Genomic DNA, 22,142 nt, shown 5'->3' with positions numbered 1-22,142 from the left:
CAAGCTAACATAAACATGTGACAGATCAAATAATGAAACCTTACTTAAAATCTACATCATTTGAATATCCAATAGACAACAGACTATGTACTGACATGACGTATGCATTAACATGGTTAAACAGACAATATCCACTCACTACCCTCTCATCAGACATCAACATTTACATTTATGGCATTTAGCAGACGCCTTTATCCAAAGCGACTTACAACAAATACATTTATCTAAGTAAGTGAATCATCTATCCATCGGTTGTCATAAGAAAAAGTAATCCATGCTAGGACCAGGGGCTATTGGCAGTCACTATGCTAGAAGAAGGAATAATTACTTTTTTTATTCTATTAATTTATTTATAGTAGAGAAACTTGTACAGGGGGGTAGTGGGGATGAAGAAGTCTTCAAGAGGGACAGTTAAGATGTAGCCTGAAGAGATGGGTCTTCAATCTATGGCGGAAGATAGGTAGTGACTCTGCAGTCCTGACAGCAGTGGGAAGCTCTTTCCACCAGCGGGGCGCCAGGACAGTGAAAAGCTGTGACCGAGTAGTGCGGCTGCTGCATCCACGTAGAGGCGGCAGTGCCAGGCGGCCAGCTGAGGTGGAAGAGCGGAGTGATCGTGCAGGGGTTTGGGGGCTGATCATTGCTTGCAAGTAGGGAGGGGCTGTTCCCTTTGCCGCCCGGTAGGCGAGCACCAGGGTCTTGAATCTGATTCAAGCTGCTACTGGGAGCCAGTGAAGAATTTGGGGAGATTAAACACCAAACGGACGGCAGCATTCTGGATGAGCTGCAGAGGCCTGATGGCGGAGGCAGGGAGCTCGGCCAAGAGTGCGTTGCAGTCGTCAAGGCGAGAGATCACAAGTGTCTGGACCAAGAGTTGTGCTGCTTCTCTGGTGAGGAATAGACGTATCCTTCTGATTTTGTACAGGAAGAATCTACAGGAGCGTGCTGTCACTGTGATGTTTGCCGCACAGGATAAGTGGTTGTCAAGGATCACCCCAAGGTTCTTGGCTGTCTGGGAGGAGGTCACAGTAGAGTTCTCTACTGTGATGGAGAAGTCTTGGAGAGGGCAGGCTTTCCCCAGGGGGAAGAGCAGCTCAGTTTTGTTAAGGTTGAGCTTGAGATGGGGGGCTGACATCCAAGCGGAAATGTCTGCAAGACACAAAGAGACATGTGTTGCCACCTGTGAGTCAGAGTGGGGGAAAGAGAGAAAGAGTTGAGCATCATCTGCGTAGCAGTGGTAGGAAAAACCATGTGAGGAAATTACCAAGCCAAGAGATTTGGTATAGAGGGAGAACAGTAAAGGCCCAAGGACAGAGCCCTGGGGGACCCCAGTGGTGAGGGTTCATGGAGAGGTTGCAAGGAGAGGATACAGTGTGGGTAAAGACTGACTGGGAGGGGGAGGATTTGAGGGAAAGGGAGAAGGATACAAAATGATGATCAGAAACTGGAAGAAGGGTAACAGTAAGTTACCCTTCTTCATCAAGTCACTCACACATGCACTGTCATCTTAACACATATGCACACACATAATCATCCACCTGCTATTTATATTGCTTACTTATATGCTTACTGCTTATACTGTTCATATTGTTTATACTGTTTATACTGTCCATACTGTATATTTTTTAGTACTTCTATTTTTATTTTATTGTATTTTAAAACTTATTGTATTGTTGCACTACTCTGTGGCACTGTCACTTTTGCATTTCACTGTATACTTGTATGCACGTGACAAATAAAGAATCTTGAATCTTGAATCTTGAATCAGTAAGGTTGGAGGTAATGGAGGATCTGGTGAAGACAAGGTTGAGCTGATTGCCTGCCTTACGAGTCGGAGGAGAGTGGGACAGGGTAAGGCCGAAGGAGGATTGAAGGTCAAGTACTCCAGAGGAGTGTAGCTTCTCTGACTGAATGTTGAAGTCACCTAGTAGTGAGAGCGGTGTACCGTCCTCAGGAAAGAAGCTGAGAAGGACATCCATCCCATCTAAGAAGTGGCCAAGATGACCTGGTGGACAATAGATAACGACAATGTGAAGTTTGACAGGGTAGTTGACAGAAACAGCATGGAATTTGAAGCTGGATATGGACAGGTGTGACAGGGGAAGGACATTATGTGACCACTTAGGTGAGGTGAGGAATCCTGTGCTACTGGAGTACTGTTTTCCAGTGTAATCCATGTCTCTGTGAGGGCAAGGAAGTGGAGGGACATGAAGCAGGTGTAAGCTGAGATAGCCTCTGCTTTCCAGACCGCTGACTGGCAGTTCCAAAGTCTACCCGTGACAGTGAGATCGTGGTCAGTTGAGCATGGTGGGTAGATTAGATTGGAATGGTTGCAAGGGGAGGTGTAGCGTCGATGTGTCCTCCTGAGGGGTGAAATAACAGGAATGGGGAGAGAGCACTTTGTGATATTTGGCGGTATAGAGATTTGGGTTTGTGGGCAATACAAGATGTTGGTAGCGCTCAATACACTAATAGGATCAAAATACTTAGTAGTTCGGCCTTCCTCGATAGACTCCACAGATTGACTCCTTCGTCTTCGTGTCAGGAGGCTGTCGCTCTATGACCGTCAAGATAGAATTCGATAGAATGCAGATTCTGGCATTTCTGATGACTAACAGGGTAACAGCCCCTCCCACCTAACAATCAGTTAACAACCAGACAGGTTTCACCACTCAATTCCAAATGTATTAGTCCTGGTCCAAGGTGAGTAGGAGTTAAATACCTTGCAGAATAGTTTCAGGCCCTCCCACTGGAGATTGACAGCAATTGGCTTCAAAGAGATAACTTTCAACAGAAACTAGGTCCCAGAGCTTAAGGCAGGATAGCTACAGCAAATACAGCAAAACTACCAGCAACACTGGAGAACTGGCTTCACCACTCAATTCCAAATGTATTAGACTCAGTTCCAAATTTATTAGACTCAATACCAAATGTATTAGACTCATCAACTGGGGGGGACACTTGTAGCAGGGATGGAGCATCCTGGTTGGGTTAATAAGCAGTGGAGGTCCTAATATTCCTCTGCTTGTAAGCCAGAGCGGGGAGGAAGAACAGCAGGTGAGGAGGAAGGAGGGAGGGGAGGGAAATGAGGGAGAGGGAACAGCCGGTGTCATTGAGGGACTTGGAGACAATCCACCTAAAAATAGGATAGAATAATAACAAAATTGTTAGAATAAACAGATGTCCGTAACACAAAACGGTACGTTTAAATGAAGCCTCATACTAAATGTCCCATCCTCTTTCTATTACATAGGGTCAAGGTTATGCAGCCTTTTCCTATCAGCACTGGAGGGGCTGCCTGCCTTTGCACCTAAGGTTGTGGGAACGTGCACCGTGCTACACAACTTGTCAATAGCCACCAACATGGAGGAAGAGGGAGGAGATCATCCTGATCCGGAGCAAATCGATGTCCCTGAGAGAGCCTGGCATCAGCTGAGAGACACCCTTGCACACAGTAAACGTTGCCAACAATGAAAAGTGTTCTCTTTTTTTCCTCGATATAGTCTTACATCTTAAGAGAATTCTCTTTTAGTGAGCAGGGAGGTACAGGTATTTACACTATGGTCTAAGTGTCAGTGTGTTTTACCAAACAAAATTATTTACACTAACATAAGTTAGCCTGTTAGACATAAGTCTAAAGAAGGTGAATGAATCAATTATACATCACAGTCATTATAGGATGCACTTGCAAAACTAAGTACATTACTAGTGTAACTCCCTGACCCCCATCCCTAAAACATGATGCTACAGATGCTTGTGGTGGAAGTCTAGGATTTACCACTCTGTACTTCAGCTCTTCGGAGGTAAGAATCAAGAAACAAGTCCTGAGTAGCCACAATATCTGAGTCCGGTATTTATTGCTTATAGAAAATGTAATCACAGTATTTACACAAGTTGTATCAGTCATATGAAAGTGTATAACCTGAAAACAGTTCTATCAATGTATTTTCCATAACATGCTACATGGTACACCTAAACATGGGGGATCCAATTTGAGAAACGCTGTTTTGATAGACAACAACAACAAAAAAAGAGTAGATATGCTGTGTTTGTTTCTTAAAAAAGAACTCGGACAACACACACCGGGATGCTTTCGTTAGTGTCAAGTTTATTTACAGCTGAAGTCAATGGGAAAGCAGAATCTCTTGTGCAATTAATTATTGGAAATCTTAACCAGTTTGCAACAAAAAATACTAAAATTCTAAAATAATGGTATATAAAAAACATTTCAAAAGACCACTTTAATGCCTTTGCCTTTTTTTACATATATTCTTGAAGCATTACAGTGGATAGGGAATTATCCTAACATACTGCTATATACTAAGCAATATTCATTTGATGCAAAGCAATGTGAAATATGGATGTTATTATTGAAATAAAAAAAAAACATTCATTCCAATACAGCAGTAGCACTCTTTCATCCATTGATTAATTCAACTAAAACTAATATTAAGATATTCTTTCAAATAAATACAAAAAGTCAACTGAAGGCAAAGATACCAAAAGCAAACAGGCTGCAAGCTTAGGCACAATGTCAGTAAGACCACATCACCTTAAAAAACATAAAAGCATACACAGCAAAACACTATCCAACTATAAGAGCATAAGATAAATCCTAAAATGTTAATATGGAGGCGGTTGAGTAGCATATAGTGAAATGGCTGGTGCTGTACAGTGGTTTTATTGAGAGGGAGTTGAATTCAACGATCTAGTAATTTTGCATAGCAGGGGATCCCATGAGACATTAAAGCCTCTTTCATCTCATGCCATCACTGACCAGGCAACAACAACAGCAACAGGGCATTACATAACATAGCACCCAAAACAATACACAAACAAAAGAAAGGTAGACCCTCTCGAGGTGTGGCGAGTGGAATCGCTCCGTTTGATGCTTTAATTGGACCAGAAATGGGGGGGGGCAGTGGCACTAAAGTGGGAAAGTCTATGCGGGGTTGGTGGTTGGGGTCACGTCAGACAGCAGGATCAGTGTGCTCATCACGTGTGCTCATTCTGTAGTTCGTCCTCAGTCTTCTCCGTCTCTGAGTTCCAGGAGGCTGAGGAGACAGGGGATAGTAGACCTGCTACTGGCTGGGAGAGTGGGGATGGAAGGGGTGTGTGTGTGTAGGGGGTGGGGGGTGGGATGGTATCAGAAGCCAGAGGGAGTCAGAACATTCATGTCTCTGGGTTTGAGTTTGTGTGGCCGTTGGAGAGCTCTCTGGCCCTCTACGCTGCTGATCTCAATCTTGGGGGATTTGAAGTTGGCGGGGTCCTCTGCCATGAGGTTGACCTGCGTCTTGATGCCCTCCATGGTGTTCGACTTCTGAATGCCAAAGTATGACTGTAGTGTGAAGCCTATTGTGGGGGAGAAGAGGAAGGAAGACAGAGTCACGTGACAAGAATCAAGGGCGTTAACAAGTGTGGCTGGGTCACTTTTCTTTTTAAAACAAAGCTCACTCAGTCTCACAATCTCAGAATGTGATAGGGTGGTAAAGTGAAACTCCCCAGGGAGTGACTGTTCTCACCTGTGTTGGTTTCTGACCCAGGGTCAGTGGAGGACTTCTGCACTACAGGGCGCGTTCCAAAGAAGCTCCACCTCTCCCCCCCTCCTCCTCCTCCTCCTCCTCCTCCTTCGTTTCCTCCCATATCTGCAATGGGGTTGGGACTGCCGAGCTCCGGTGCGGTGAGAAAGGGTGCAGAACTCAGGTTGAACCAGCTCCTGTATTCGCACAACAAACATTAGAGACTTAAGAGGCTAGTCAATGTACTTAAACTCCACCTGAAAAGACGCCACGTTGACAGAACATAGGAGGGGGCGCATCGGCAGTATGTATGAATGCCAACGAATTCTGAGGGAGGAAATGGGCTACAGATTCTACAATAGAGAATGGTCACTACGTTGTCACATTTATCCATTTAGGCCCTTGGGGCTTGAGAAAACACAAAACAAACGTTCAAAACAGTTCCTGTTCATGAGTGTCAGCCATTCAGATAGCCTAGCCTAGCATTTGGTGCTCACCTGCGGTTGAGTGATGGGGAGGCGTGGGGACTGCTGCACGGGGTGGCGCAAGGGGTGACGCAAGGGGTGACACAGGGGGTGACGGAAGGGGTGCCACAAGGGGTGGATTGAGCTGATGTCGTAAGCTTGTCCTCCTTGAAGTCCCCGCTTGGCATTCTCAACTTCTGCAGAGACAGAGAGGTAAACACAAGTCAGGCTTAGCAAGATGTTATTATTGAGACTCACGCATAGACAAAACCCACCAACTCACAAGTGCACAGACAGAAACAGACACGGGACACGACTGTGACACCTTGGGTCAAATAGAGCATGTAAAACACAGAAAACAAAAGTCGCCACTGTTTTTCATATCCCCCCCCCCCCCCCGTTTGCATCAAATGTCTTTGTACTGTTGCTCTTGACCACAGTAAAAGGACTAGGCAAGGGGCCAGAGAAGAGGGCCAGACTTCTCTGGCTGACCACCAGGCTAAACAAAGTCCACTGGACCTGAGCCCTGACCGGTGTCCTTATAAGAGCTCTCTGGACTGCAGGCGTCCCTTCTCATCAGCCTAATATTAGATGATCACTACATGTCAAGTGTTTTTATTATATAACAACAACACAAGGCACTGCGACAGGGAGTCTTCCCTCACAGCCAAAACAATAGATGGAAGACCTTGCCTGGTTGCACCAGACTGTACCATCAGACAAGGACAGTAATAACTGTTGGCTAACATCACAAACTGTCTGGGGCAACCAGGCAACTGGATAAGATCCAACCACCTAACAATTCTAATACAATCATGCTACAGGCGATTAAAATAAGATCCCGCTCAGCTCCAAGCTTACCTTTCTGATTCTGTTGATTTTGTTAATGACTTTCACAGGAAAGATATTCTCTATGTTCATTCTCAATTCCTTTTGGGAATATCCTATGTTTGAATGTTCCTCCATGCTCTCGTGTACTCGCTCCATCCTTCTGCTCTCTGCAGTAGTCATGGTTCGAATGTGAGAGACGCCGAGTCTCTCCTGGGTTTTCACTCGTTCGATTCTAAGGTTACCTGGCTCTCGGCCTGAATCCCAAACATAGCCCCGTGGAACTGAGCCAGCGGAATCCAAATCTGACATTCAAACCAGCTGATTAGTTATATTACCGTATTATGCAACTCCATATGGTGCGTTAGGTAGAGGTTCGGTTCCCCAGTTTTCAGTTTTGCCCCCCCATTGTCCGGGTATAGCTAGCTAGCACCCCCCGACCTTGCTGTAGTGTAAATCATTTAACTACTAATTTGCCACTCTGTCGCCTATATTTCAATGCGCAACGTAAACACGGCCAATGTTAATGGCAATTTCCAAAAAATAGTGCAACTCAGCTAAACCAAAAAACCCCGATAAAGGCCGCACCTAAACAGCTGACGCTAGCACCAATGAGTTGGCAGGCAACGCAGCACCTAGCTTTAGCTAGATAGTTAGCTACATCGTTTGGTAGTCTTCTAGTACTGACTATTGATCCCGCAGAACTGTTAATTGTTTGTTAATTGTTCGTTTGTTGATAATATTACCACGACTAACAACGTTGGTAATCTTATAACATGGCTACCTCGTCAACACACATAGATAGCCAACCAACTAGCAAGCTAGCGAATTAAACAGAGAAAGGCCTAGACCAAACCCGGATATTGTTGTTGTCGAAAAACTAATTATACAAATATACATATGATGAAATACCTTTTCATGAGAAGATTTCTTTGACTTTCCAGTCCGATCCACTCTTTCATTTTGTCCATTATTCGTTATTTTTCTCAAGTTTAAGTGACAAAAATAAAGCCCGGAGTAATGTGTACAGACCGACAAATATGGCCCCAAAATTTTTTTAGCCTTTGTTAGAAGCTCATTGATTGGCCCTTTCAGGAAAATAAGGGGGCTCGTCTCATTTAAAGGCGTTGCCTGGCAACATAACACACAGAACACTCAAGAACAGACATCATTACGTAATCTGTTTACCAAAGTGTCAATACCATTGTAATTCTATGGTGAATATTAGCTTTGACGCATATCCACACATAGAACCCTGACAACAAATCAGTCACATAACAAGTTGGCTTTACTCTGTGGATGACAATTTATAAAAATGTAACGTAGTGTTTCACAAAAAAAAATCCATTGAGTCCTTCACACAATGTTATATGGTTCCACAAATAATATGTGGCCTAACTACCATCGTTTTCTTTCTTTTCCGTTGTTGCTGTAAATCAAACCAAAGTATCCTCTTGAACATGAGTCGATATTCAACAGCACAACAGTTTCAAACCTTGACTTTGGGCCCCAAAAAGTTCAATGAGCTGTTTACTGTTTGCAACATCTTTGAACAGTCTCATTGGTCTCTGAAGAGGGTGGGACACATGGGGTTGAAAAAATATGTTAATCATACACCACCAACTGCACGCACACACACGCACACGCACACGCACACGCACACACACACACACACACACACACACACACACACACACACACACACACACACACACACACACACACACACCACTCTTCTACACCATAACCCCATGGTCATGTTCTAGACTCTAGATTGCAAAATCTGAATCTGACCCACTCTGATAAGAGTAATCATGCTATTGAACAGAGTGACCTATTTAAGCAGCCAAATCAAACAGCCTCTTCTCTGAGGTGAATCCAGGATCACTGTCTTGTACACGGTTGTGTTCTTTTGTATTCTTTTAGAATAATTGTGAGTAACTGCATTGTTAACCAGCAATGTTTTTTTTTTACATATATGGGTGAATGACAGCTAGATAGCACCTTCATCTGAGCTGGAATACTGCACATTCACGTTTCCTATCACATGACGCCTCATATAAACATCACAGCAAGCATGCCTGAGGCTAGGGATTTTGTGGAAGGTAAGTTGATCTTAGATCTACGCCGGCAGGGAACATCTACTGTGAACCCGGAGACCTCCATTCCTGCATACTCACAGGGAGGGGGCCCTCGACCAGCAGGTGGAAGCGGGTGTCCTCTGCAGAGAGGCCCTTGTGGGGGGTGTAGCCTGCATCAGTCAACCCAGCCTGGTGCTCAAACCTCTGGAGGTTCTCCTGGGTCTGCTCTAAAGGAGGGGTTTCAAAGTGAGGGGTGTTAGTATAGCATATAATAGCTAAGGAAGCAATTGCCACGTACATTTTAGGATTTGTGAATCTATTCCTTTATTTTGAATGCCCGTGGAATTGCTCTGTGAATGAATGTAATGTTGTATGGTAATGTTAATAAGGAGGGTCAGTGTTGTACTTACTGATCATGAGTGTGCTCATGAGAGAGGAGGCCTTGGCCTTGACTACAGGGACAGGTGGCTTGGCAGCAGGCGCTCCCTCAAACTGACCACCTGGGTGGGTCAACAGCTTCCCATTCTCCCCCTCCTGGTCACAAGCGTTCATTGATTAGATCATAAACAACGTATGAACCCATGATGTAGAGTAACGGTAAGTTATAGAAAACAGATTGAGAAACAGAGGCTTTACTGTACATTGGGGCTTGTTCAAACTATGTTCCCCCTGATCCGTCCTCCGGGCGAAACAGGAGTGACTTGACTCCAAGGGAGTATTATGCTATACAGCTTATGCTATATAGGTCCCCAACACTGTTCCTAGCAGAGAGCAATGAAGGACCAGCCTGTTCCGCAGCCAGCAATAGGATGTCTGGTTCATTCTACTCATCAACACATCGTTAAGACCTTGACTACATATCAGGTGTTCTAGTGCCGGCCTGCACTGCGGTTGCTCTCCAGGACCAGGGTTAGAGTCCACCTAACCTCATTCCCAGGCTATTGCGCACAACGCATATAAGCCTGGAATACCAACGACTCAACCCTGGCCTTGGTGGGAGTGAATTTACTGAGTAAAGTATTTGTTATTATTTGATTTCTGCGAATAACACGGTTGCGAGACGTAGCTCCGAATCAGAAACGTGTGGTGTGCAAGCACTGGGGGAGAGACGATTGATGTGAAGTACAGCCATTGGCTACGCAGCGTCCGTTTTCAACACTCTTTCCATTGGCTTAATGAAGGCCAAGTTTGACGCGTTGGTCCACCAGACCTTTCACACGTTTGGGTGAAGTGTCTGGGAACGAGACTAGGGAGCACTGTTCTCAAGTTAAAAGGAGCCTCACGTCTCCAATCCTGAACTTCCTCTGAGGGAAGACAGGGTCCTTCCACAGGATGTTGAAACTCGTGTCAGGCGGCGGGGAATGCATGTGGGCGTCCAGGTTTTCGTCGTAGCTGAAGGTGCGCCGTGTCATCCCAACAGGGGACGACATCCCCCCGAACAGTCCCGACATCCCAGACTCCAGGGCTGAGCCATGGACACAAAGACATGAGAAAAAACATAAGAGCAGGTTTTCATTACAACCTGAATGCTGCTTCTCCTTATCATCATCATCATCATCATCATCATCATCATCATCATCATCAGCAGCAGCAGCAGCAGCATCATCATTATAAACAAATACATTATATTTGTAAAAACCAAAGAAAATACAATGAAATGTATTACCTGGTATTTCTCCCCGCCTGGATGCCATCAGAAAGGCCAGGCTATCTCTGAGGTTGGAGGTGACTGTATAGGTCCTGTCTGGGTTCCTAACCTGCAGTCAGAAAGGCATACAACAATGAGAGGAGCATGGTGGGCCAGATCCATAGGTCTGCTATTTAGAGACCTGTATTAGTGACGCAATATTGATATCAGCTTAACTATCACAGCTAAAGCCCACTTACACCACTTCAAATTTGGGGTTTAAATCTGAAGGTTGGAATGGAATACTGAAGTTTAATAGACAAATATAGCAGTGTTTTATGTTTGTTAAGGAAAGAGCACAGTGTCCTGGGACAGTGTCTAAGCCTCCCAAATAGATCTAGAGTCCAGTTACCAGCCGTTTGAAAAGGGCATTTGACGTTTGGCGTTAGAGTGTCATTTGCTGGAAGATGAGAAGTCACACACACACACACACACACACACACACACACACACACACACACACACACACACACACACACACACACACACACACACACTCACACGTACACACCAGATATGGTGGTGAAACAATGATTCAACTCTCTTATTTCTCATTTTCTTTCTTTAAAAAAAAAGGTTTCAATTGCATCTGTAAAGCTGTAGATTGCAAAGGACTTTGTGTTATCATTGCAACAAGCCAATGATGTTTATCTGACAACATACCCCTATAACAATTATTCTGGTATATTGTGGTTAGTAGCAACCTAACTCTACTTTCTAATCTTTGAACCAACTCGAACAAAACTGTCTTCTCTGGTGGCCCCTATTGCTGTGTATTATTGACAGACAGCAGGAATTGAACAATAGTAGTCGTAGATTACATTTTGAGTAGCTTGGTCAATAAAAACCACATACTTCTATTACGTAAGAACATGCTGTGCGATTGTCACGGGTCAAGACGGCTGGTATAACCTTTCCTGAAATGGCCAACGCCAGCAGTACAGTAGCAGATGGTCAGACAGTGACTTGCAAAAAATGCAACGTGCGAGGTTAATAGAATTAAATAAAGCCTATACTCTGTAAAACAATTATAATTCTAATGATGATTATGATAAAGTTGCATTATAGCCCTGTCATTAATGTTGATTTAAGATGTAATACATGTAGTAGTAGGTAAATGACAAAACAGTATTCCAATCCATATCGACTGAGAACAAGATGTTTGCATTAATAATAATAATTTAAAAAAATATCTAATATATAAAAAATCTATATATGTGCCATTTAGCTGACGCTTTTATCCAAAGCGACTTACATTGCGGTGAGTGTATACATTTCCCAGTATATATGGTCCCAGCTGGAATCAAACCCACAACCTTAGCGTTGTTAACGCCATGCTCTACCAACTGAGCCACAGATAGAATATAATAAGGATATATATATAATATAATATTATAAATATATATAATATATAATAAGCAGTGTGCTCACCTCTGACGGATACCTGCGCGTTGTCAATAGTCAGTCAACAGTGAGTCAAAAGCGCAATTCCTGCGATGCGTTTTGGGTGAATAAACAAATACTGTTCGTCTCATCCATGACTTTTGGACGTGGGTGGCAAGTAAACTCGTGTCGGGAGTAGAGAGCTGCGGCACCAATGAATGAAGGAACGGGCGGCCATCCTCCACTGGAATATGCGGAAGTGATCCTGTTGTGTTCGCAGTTCTAAAAGTGAAAGTTCCCGCAGTGCATAGATTTGTTTAGACACGTTGAAGTGTAGAATATGTGCTATTGCTTTGCCCATTGCTCTTAATTCATAATTCTTAATTTCATTTATTTTCATGTCTTCAATATTCCTACCGTTTGCAATACAAACATCTGTGTACATCATGCAGTACAAAAAAAAATAACATCAATACATAACATCAACATCAACAGGCTGCAGGAAATTTGGCTAAACAGTTGAAGCCTATATTATTTTTGCAAACCTGCATAACTGCACCATCTATATGTACATTGTATTCATGTATAGTTGTAAACCTGTTGCACATTCAGATTGAGTTGAGCGAATTTTTAAATCCCTTTTTTCTTTTTACAGACCTCCAAACAAACAACCATGAATCATGCTTCCTCTTTAAACTTGTAATAGGAAACTCAGCAGCAGCTGTCGTTGTTAAAAGTTCTGTAAAAATGGGCACAGCCTGTGTACCGCCATTGCATAACCTGGATAGACGTGACAGAACAGACATCACACTGCACACCATTATATATATGCCATTTAGCTGATTGAACCCTCCTCTCTCTGAGTTGATGAGGATGCTAGAGACGTTCTTTACTAGTATGGAGAGGATCCCCCCGTGTGTTGTGTTTCTGTGGGACTCTTGGCTGTAAACACGACGTACGTGACACACCTGGTGCTGGAATGGGAACACATGCTGTTCCTGGTTTATATTAAGCCTAAAATAAAGACCAACCTCATCAGATTGACGGCCCTGTCTCCTCTGCTCGGGTTTCCTATCACCCCTGACCGCCAGGAGGAACCATGTGATGGTCTTAAGTAAGGACGTTTTTGTAAGACGTAGGGAAACGCTGATTTATGACGAGAAGGAAAGACAGGGCACGCAGAGACATTGCTTTACTAAGATTTTACCCCCACGACAGCAGTCACAGGACCCTAAATCGTATCCACGTCATGTGCCTGTCCAGTACTTCTAGGTCTTGGAATGCATACAGGATATTATGCGATATTCAAGCATGTTTTGTCAACCACATGACAACATTGCTCTACCTGCATGGCAGGCTGTACTCAAGATGTAGCATGACCCTGCAGATACTCACTCTATTCACACATTGGCCCTATGCACTGCTCTAATGTAGCCACATGATGGCGCTATTTATGTTGGTCCTGCATTACATTGGACCTCTGAGAGGAAAGACAGATTACGTATTCTGTCATTTGTACCTTTTCTGAACATACTGTACATGTCCTACGCGTTTTGGATTATAACACATTTGCATGTAAAGAAAATTGATTTAATCTCTTCTTCTGACATTTGACAATGCACAGGACAAAAGGAATACATGAACAATGTGCAGTAACTGTGCAAAAACAGAATCAAATACAAAAAAGCAACAGCATACTATAGACATACAAGTTGAATAGAAAAAGGAGCTTGAAACTGCTTTGGCATATACTGTCTAACATCTAACATTTAGAGAGACAGAAGGGAGCTTAGACTGGTCTAATAGTGCAAATTCCGAGTCAGAGATGGTCCCATCACGGGGTAAAACTGGGAGTCTCAGAGAGGGAGTCACATATCACTGCTCTGTTATACTGGGAGAAGTCGGGGCGGCTGTTTGCCTCTTCCTGTAGAAACCAATCAAACAGGAGATAAGATGAGTTCACACACACTTCATTGTTTACTAGAGTGTTACACAGTTACCACCTTCATTATTATTATTATTATTATTATTATTATCATTAATAATAATAATAATAATAATAATAATAATAATAATGCATTTATTTTGTATAGCGTTTTTCTCAGTACTCAAAGACACTACATTACATATAATGTGATAGTGAATTAATCACATAAAGAATAGATTTGTGTATGATACATAATTACACTCCCAAGTGGTGATCTACCAAACTCATTGCTTGGTCCAAATGCTGCGGGTTTAAAAGAACAGCTAGAAGTCATGTAGGAAGTCATGGTTTTATAACTTGTACTCACAGGAAGTTGGCGAGAAGAAGCTGCACTTTTTTCATCTTGGGGTCCAGACAGTACAGCACTCCTTCTTTAAGACGGACACTGTGAGGAGATAGAATGACACATTTGGTTTAATTGATACTGTATAACAATATGTGATTATCATAACTTAATCTATAGATCACCAGACAGACAGACAGACAGACAGACAGACAGACAGACAGCAGGGTGGTGGAAGGTGATCTGAAGGACCAAGACAGACAGACAGACAGAACAGACAGACAGAACAGACAGACAGACAGAATAGACAGAATAGACAGAACAGACAAATACTCACATAATCTCCATTTTGTCACAGGACGGGGAGGGGGGAATAATCTGGATGTCCTCGACAGCCGATGGAAGCCCAAACTTGTCCCTCACCCGTCGACACAGACAACGCTGGCTAACGGAACCTATGGGTTGAACTGATTATTGCAACTTAATAATACTGAAGCAAATAGTGACGACATAGCAATATAAAAACATCAAATATCCTCTTCATCACTACATAATTGATATTACTGTTTGTGTCTTGCTATAAACAAAACGAAAAGAAAAAAAAAACATTCTAGAACATAGTAATGATACATGGTGAAGAGTGGTCAAATTACGTTGGGCAACCGCGATGCAGACAGTGACTGCGAGGAGCAGGAGGACTTTGGTGTTCATGGTCATGGTTGTCTTGCGTTCGCGTTGCGGTCGTCTCTGGTGCTGCTGTTGATGCTGGAGATGAGTCCCTCTTGTGCTCAAATGCAGAGTTTTGAAAATGAGATGAGTGTGAGAAAGAGAAGTATGATGAGTGTGGGAGAGAGAAAGACAGAAGTTCAGTAAGGTCTGGAGAGAAGAGGTCTCTTATATACTCATGTCTGACGCCGTTACCTAACCTTTGTTGTGATGAGGGGAAATTTCCTTCTCTGGAAACTGAAACTTTCAAACCGCAACAAGCCCCCTCTACCACCACTCTCTCTGCTAGCTACTTTAGAATTACTTTACTTTTAAGTTTCACTGTATTTTGCATTCATTTACATACATATTGGCTGTGTGTTTGACTGTGTTTGACTGACACATTGGCTTTAACTCCATGTTTTTAACCCTCGTTGAATGAATAGTTGACTGTGGCCTAACACAATTTCCAAAGATCAAAGGAATGCAGCAAATCTCATATTAACAGATTAACCTCCCTTATCCGAGTGACTTGAAATGCAGTCTAAGGTTTGATGTACTGTATGTTTTACTGTATGTTTTACTGTATGTTTTACTGTATGTTTTACTGTATGTTTTACTGTATGCTTTATCGTCTTTACAGGTCAGCTCTGACTAATTATTTTACTAACTAAAATCAATAAAAACTGAAAGAACTTAATCACTTTTCTTATGGTGTATTTTATAATGATTAGGGTTAGGGTTAGGGTTAGTGTTACTTTAGGGTTAGTGTTACTTTAGGGTTAGGGTTACTTTTTGAGTAAGGTCTGGTTACAGAAAGTGTGTTGTGGTGAGTATCTCTTAATGTCTTTTTAAATGACTCGTGAGGACTTTTACTGTACATGCAAGCATCTATATAGTATATACATCACCATATATATATTTGGGTCTTTTGTGCTCACTGTATTTCACAGATAAAGTACAGGATGCTTGTATGTATCATGTTTAATTGCAGGTGTGTGTTTGTGTGTGTGTGTGTGTGTGTGTGTGTGTGTGTGTGTGTGTGTGTGTGTGTGTGTGTGTGTGTGTGTGTGTGTGTGTGTACCTACATGTTTGGTTATGTTTGGGCATGAGCTCTCAATGAATATTTTCTGTAAAAACTACTGTGAGATCTACATGATGTTTATTTTATATTTTATATTTCAATCGATTCATTCTATATTTGAGATTGATATTGAGATTCACTTTATATTTTATCTTAATAAATGTGATTTATTTTGAAAGTGATCTTATTGGTTTAATGGATTTAGTTATGCACTGTGCTACTGTTTACAGTTTGCATGGGCTGTGATGCAGTGAAGGTTGTCATATTTTCTGTTTCCTTTGTTATAATAAGTAAAGTATATTCTTGTTACCTGTCATATTCATTGAACCTGAAGAGACTCTTACACTACATTGTTTGTGATTTACTACAGTATTTATCACACATGTGTTCCCTCCTAAAGACCTCTTCACCCCCACTTCCCCCCTGTACAAGTTTCTCTCCTGCTAATAAAATAAAATACAAATACCTTCTTCTAGCATTGTGACTGTCTATGGCCCCTGGTCTGAGCATTGATTACTTTATCTTATGATGACTGATGGATAGATGATTCACTTACTTAAACAAATGTATTTCTTGTAAGTCGCTTTGGATAAAGTCGTCTGCTAAATGCCATAAATGTAAATGTAAATGTGCCATTGTAACTTACATTAGCCTGCACAGTCATGGGCTGAAATCAGACCGATATTATCTGCACAGCTCCCCTGTTTGAGGAGGAAGAGTTGCTAAGGTTACAGGTTCCTGATACCTCAGGCTCTGTGGTTTTGTAGACTAGTAGTGAGTTGTGTTTAATTAGGTGATGGATTCTAAAAGTATAAAACCATGCTGACTGAGCTTCTCTCCTGTCTGTATAAATGCCAGATGACTTTCCATGACATACAGTTATCTGTATTGTCAATAATAAGTGATTTGTGATTTGATAAGTGATGTGTTGTTTGTATGTTTGTGTTGCTTGTAATGTATGTGTGTGTGCATTGGGGGGTTTCAGGTCTTTCCGTTTGACAGTGGTCTCTGCAACATGTTGCTTGTGTGGTTAACACCTCTTGTCTCTGCACCTTTGCTTAAGCTCCTTTTTCCTTTCTAAAACGTGACTTTCTGAGAAGCTGTATACTGCGGTGTACTTAATAATATTCTCACATTATTGATGCTTGTGCTAACCCCTAACCCTAACCCTAACCCAGAAGCTTGTGGATGGCTACCAAATGCGTCTAATTGAGGTGAAAATGGCCAAGGGACATTTAGCCAAATATTAGCATTGCTGTATGTATATTTTTGACCCAGCAGATTTTGTCACATTTTCAGAAGAACCATAATAAATTCATAAAAGAACCAAACTTCATGAATGTTTTTTGTGACAAAGAAGTATGTGCTCCAATCAATCCATCACAGAAAAATAAGAGTTAGAAATGATTGGAAACTCAAGACTCCCATGACATACATGTTCTTTACAAGTGTATGTAAACTTCTGACCACAACTGTAGGTGCATTCATTGGTCTATGGGTCACACATACTTGATCAGTTAATATAGCCCATAAATGTCCATTCAAGTATCCATGTCTGTCAATTCATTCTTTCTTTAATTCTATACATGTGGTAATTTCGGGTAAAAGTGTGTTATTTTAGAGTTGGGTGAATAGGTTTCCCCCAAATGATTGGGTAACCCTACTTTCAGGTCCTGTTTCTGTCCCTAGCAGAAAGTCTGGTGAGAGTAGAGCTAGGAAAACACCAAGTCTTGTTCCCAGACACTTCTGCCCAAATGCGTGAAAGGTCTGGTGGACCGATGCGTCAAACTTGGCCTTCATTATGCCAATAGAATGACCGTTGAAAACGGACGGCGCATTGCCATTGGCTGTACTTCGCATCAATCATCTCCCACAGTACTTCCACCCCACATATTTCAGATTCAGAGCTACATCTCGCAACAGTGTGATTCGCAGAAATCAAAAAATAACAAATGCTTCACTCACAGTAAATTGAACTCCCACCAAGGCCAAGTTTGAGTCGTTGTGCTGTGCAATAGTCTGGGCATGAGGTTAGGAATACACCATACTCCTGACCACTTCCCTACTGTCCAGAATAGGCCATAATTAGGTGTAATATGTAATATATATATTAATTGATATTAATGTAATGACTGGAGTACTAGGCAGAGGACTCAAATGCATGACTCTGAGATAAAATCTTAAATCCAATAGACAAAAATAAACAGGAAACAATAAATGAAATAACATGAAACAAAGACAGAAGTGTGGGACGTTACAATTTAAGCATTAACGTTTATGGGACTAAATATTTAGTTTTTTGCAAGCATCTTTTTTTTTTGGGGGGGGGGGGGGGTGAAAACAAACAAACAAACAAACAAACAAACATTACAAACAAACAAACAAACATCACTTAGATTGACACTGACACAGATAACAAATCAGGGACTCAATATTTGTCAGTGATTTGTTGCTACTACTACTACTACTACTACTACTACTACTACTACTACTACTACTACTACTACTACTACTACTATTGAGTACTCTTGCTGTGTCTAGGGTTGATAAAGCCTACAATCTCTGTAAGGCAAAGGTAGTGCTACCATTAGAGAAGTGGTTACTATCTCAGATGAGAAAGGGGAAAAACAAAAGAGGTCTCTGGTCTGTGAGTCATCTCTATATTTGGGGAAGCACAGAGATAAGCCTCCTAGCAGAATGAGGCTTTTGGTCAGGGTGGTCCCACACACTGCATTTATACAGTATGTGGGTTAACAAATGTTTCATTCAAAGCCCTATCCCCTAGAACAAGGCATTTAGACCTGAAAGGGTCCAGTTAGTGTAGCAATATGGTGAACAATCCACATCACCAGGGTACAGGCTATTTACAATTGTTGCCGTAGGCCTACATTTTCCAATCCTTTCAGATCAGAAGTGCCTATGGGGTTTCCTACCATGCCAGATCACGAGGTACTATAGTGATCTTTGTGGCTTGCTATCAATGGCTAAATAGTATGTCTTATTAGCCAGGCAACCTATGGGGTAGGAGGTAGGGGTCCATTTTGGAAGTTGGATGGAAGAAGCCGAGAAATGCTTTATCACAGGTTCCTTATATCACTGTTTCTAAAAAGCAGTGCCTTAATGACACCAAAATAATGTCATTTTAAGCACATTCTCTTCCCACTTGTGTTTGATACCATTCCTCATTCCATTCCATGCATTACAATGAGCCCGTCCTCCGATTTCTACCTCCACGAGCCTCCCCTGCTTCCCACTGCTACACACTGTCACTATAATAGTTTACTGCTTGCAAGTGTGAATAGAGAGCAGATGTCATATCTCTCCATCTATGTGGTTTTCCATAGAGATAAAAAAAAAAAAAAAAACAGCATGTGAGATTTCCTGTGGGCAGATGCAGCCGCAAGATAATCTTCATCTCCTTTTGACAGGAATCACTCTGTTAGCTTTAGTTTTAATATTTCATACCAGTGAATATTTCATGTGTTTTTTATTTATTTATAGTAGAACGTAGAGTGCACAAACCCTGTCTGTTCAAAGCTAAGGTACTCTGTGGGGGTAAAATGTGGGGAAATGTGAGGAGGCATTTTTTTGTATGTAATATTGAGCTACCAAGTCCATGGTCAGACCTTAAAAGGCCACTGTTTGGCTGTTTCCTCTTGGGCGGTGGCAGGGCCCAGGGGAGCTCGGAGGAGGCTCCGTAAACAGTCTCCAGAGGGCGACCTCAACCTTCACCTCCCATGTCCCTATAAGGAGCTGGGCAGAAGGAAAGGGGGTCCTGTTCAGCCCCATCCCCATCCCCATCCCCATCCCCATCCCCATCCCCATCCCCATCCCCATCCCCATCCCCATCCCATCCCCATCGGAGAACCCTGTGTTGGAAGCGCAGACAGAGAGCTAGCGACCTTCCTGTGTTAGCCTGCTAACTCAGAGAGTAGCAGGTTCGCACAAGGGGAAAACCGTTGAACTTGGCTTTACCAAATTTGGCGATGCTCTTCCGTGATGGTTGAGCTGAAACCACAGGGTTTAAGTACTGTAGAGACGACAAATAGGATTTGTGATTGAATATGGTTTTCAGCCAAAAGTTACAGAGTGTGCGTCCAATAGCGAATGGTCAAACCGAGTCGACCGAATAGTGAACCTAAACATTTTAAACCTATAAACCTATAAACATTTTAAACCTCTCGTTCTAGAACATCTAGAAACCACTTAAAAACTCATTATTTTCAAAATGATTGTCTACCTAAAAATGATTTCATAATAACGTATGAAAGAGCCAACTGTAAGCAATGGCCGGAAATGTGTTACTATTTACTACTAGTTCAGCAAAACCACAGAGACCGAAGCATCAGAGGAACAAGTAACGTCAGCACCTCTTCCTCCTCAAACAGGGGGGCTGTGCAGATAATATTGCTCTAATTTCCGACTATAATTTCCGACTACTGTGCAGGCTAATGCACTGCAAATTACAATGGCACTGTAATTACGGCAGTGTATTATGTATGATAAACACTGTAATTAATCACCACCAATGTAGTGGAAGAGGAGAAATTGGTTTAAAGTCAATAAATACGACAGACAACCCAGCACAAACTTTCCTCTGTACATTCGCAGTAATCACCAAATAGGCCTAACTGTAAAAAAAAAAAAAGAATGTTATATACAAATAAATCTCATAGTAGGTTGAATAGAAATGATTCATTGAGAGCTCATGCCCAAACATAACCTGGAGTTAGACACACACACACACACACACACACACACACACACACACACACACACACACACACACACGCACCTGCGTCAGTCGTCTTATCTTATCTGTTTTTAAGGTGAGGTCAGTCCTCGCTCGATTGCACAAACAGTGGCAGGTCAGTTCCCACAACAATACATAGAGTACGTGGACTCAACAACACCAGGGCCACACTTACAGTAAAGGTTGTTTGTGGAGAAATTAATGGCTTTTCTTTCGATGAAGAGTAATTCGAACAGGATGCTGACTAATAACACTGTAAATGACAGCGGAGCTCTGCCTCTGCCAGTAAGTGGAGTCAGGTCCTTAAGTACACATTCGCCAAGTATTGTAATAACTCATAAACTGCCATAACAACTCCCATGATAGGTTCAGTAAATGTGTGCAGATTTCATTGTTACAGAAATTATTCTGTCAAATTAGCATTTCTTATTTGATGTGGTGATGGGTGATGTGTCCCCAGCCTGCCCTCTAGTGGTTATAATGGGGAGCCACCACAAGACTAAACAGTCTCTGCTGGAGAGGCCTATCCAGATCGTGAGCTGCCGTCGTGGTGAGCAGGCTTTTGCTCCAGCCAGGCTCTCACACGCTATATATTCCCATAATCAAAATTATCATGGTCTTTATCTATGGCAGGGCTGAAGGTGCATTAGTCTGCAGCCCTTCTGGTTATTATAAATCAACCAACCACTCATAAATAAATAATGGATTAATAGTGTCACATGTCAATGCGTTAGGGTCATTCAGTTGGTCAATTTGTTGGCATGATTCCACCTATAGGAACCTAACCTGTAGCCCTGTGCTGTTCTGTTGCTATCTCTTTGTCAGGATTTAGGGGAACAGATGCATTGTCTTTTCTTGCAAAGACGATACAGCACAAGAACACTCTTGTGTTGGTTTGTCTCTCTGTGTGTTTGTGGTCAGCGCCTCTCCACGCTCAGAATCAAGATGCGTCTGTTTACCACCCTGGAGTCCCTGGGCCGTTGCCATAGAAACCAGAACACCCGGCAGAGTTGAAGGAAGATCAGGTTTCCGATATGCTTACATGTGCCAAGAACCGACAGATCTCCCCGCTTTAGAAGCATCGCAATAACGAGAGACACAAATGCCATTTCAAAAAACATGGTTTATCAATTCATAATTTCATAAACACACAGTCAGAAAGGTATAAAAAAAACAAAAAACATTGCAGAATACATTTGTTTGTATGATCACCAGCATACTGTAAGTACTGCACAGTCACCACAGACATCATTCAGCACATAGGATAAATAAAACACAATAATAATAATTTACAGGTTCATTGCCTTAACAATATCAGGTACAAAATAATCTGTGGCGCCATAATCCTTCTTTTGCATTCTGTATATTTGT

General features: G+C 42.3%; 2 protein-coding genes across 3 annotated transcripts; both read right to left on the bottom strand.

Moving 5' to 3' along the window:
* Positions 1–4,088: 4,088 nt before the first annotated feature.
* Positions 4,089–12,138, bottom strand: LOC310815826 (putative monooxygenase p33MONOX). Its single transcript, XM_083685763.1, has 8 exons — positions 12,008–12,138; positions 10,556–10,646; positions 10,173–10,354; positions 9,300–9,423; positions 8,989–9,116; positions 6,014–6,177; positions 5,520–5,713; positions 4,089–5,349 (listed from the first exon to the last, which is right to left on the bottom strand). Exons 2-8 carry the CDS (start codon positions 10,581–10,583, stop codon positions 5,144–5,146), a joined length of 1,026 nt encoding a protein of 341 aa, XP_083541889.1. The 5' UTR covers positions 10,584–10,646; positions 12,008–12,138; the 3' UTR covers positions 4,089–5,143.
* A 1,397-nt stretch (positions 12,139–13,535) lies between these two features.
* On the bottom strand, positions 13,536–15,108 carry LOC310815879 (C-X-C motif chemokine 11-1-like). 2 transcript variants are annotated; one of them, XM_083685828.1, is made up of 4 exons: positions 14,883–15,108; positions 14,567–14,696; positions 14,254–14,331; positions 13,536–13,883 (listed from the first exon to the last, which is right to left on the bottom strand). In XM_083685828.1, exons 1-4 carry the CDS (start codon positions 14,944–14,946, stop codon positions 13,835–13,837), a joined length of 321 nt encoding a protein of 106 aa, XP_083541954.1. In that variant the 5' UTR covers positions 14,947–15,108; the 3' UTR covers positions 13,536–13,834. The 2 variants fall into 2 exon arrangements, with proteins under 2 accessions (XP_083541954.1, XP_083541955.1); XM_083685829.1 differs by having other exon boundaries at positions 14,567–14,684; positions 14,883–15,102.
* Between the last annotated feature and the right edge of the window lie 7,034 nt (positions 15,109–22,142).

This window comes from Argentina silus (assembly GCF_951799395.1).
Source record: "Argentina silus genome assembly, chromosome: 15".
Classification (NCBI taxonomy): Eukaryota; Metazoa; Chordata; class Actinopteri; order Argentiniformes; family Argentinidae; genus Argentina; species Argentina silus.
This window is presented reverse-complemented; position numbering and strand designations above follow the sequence as displayed.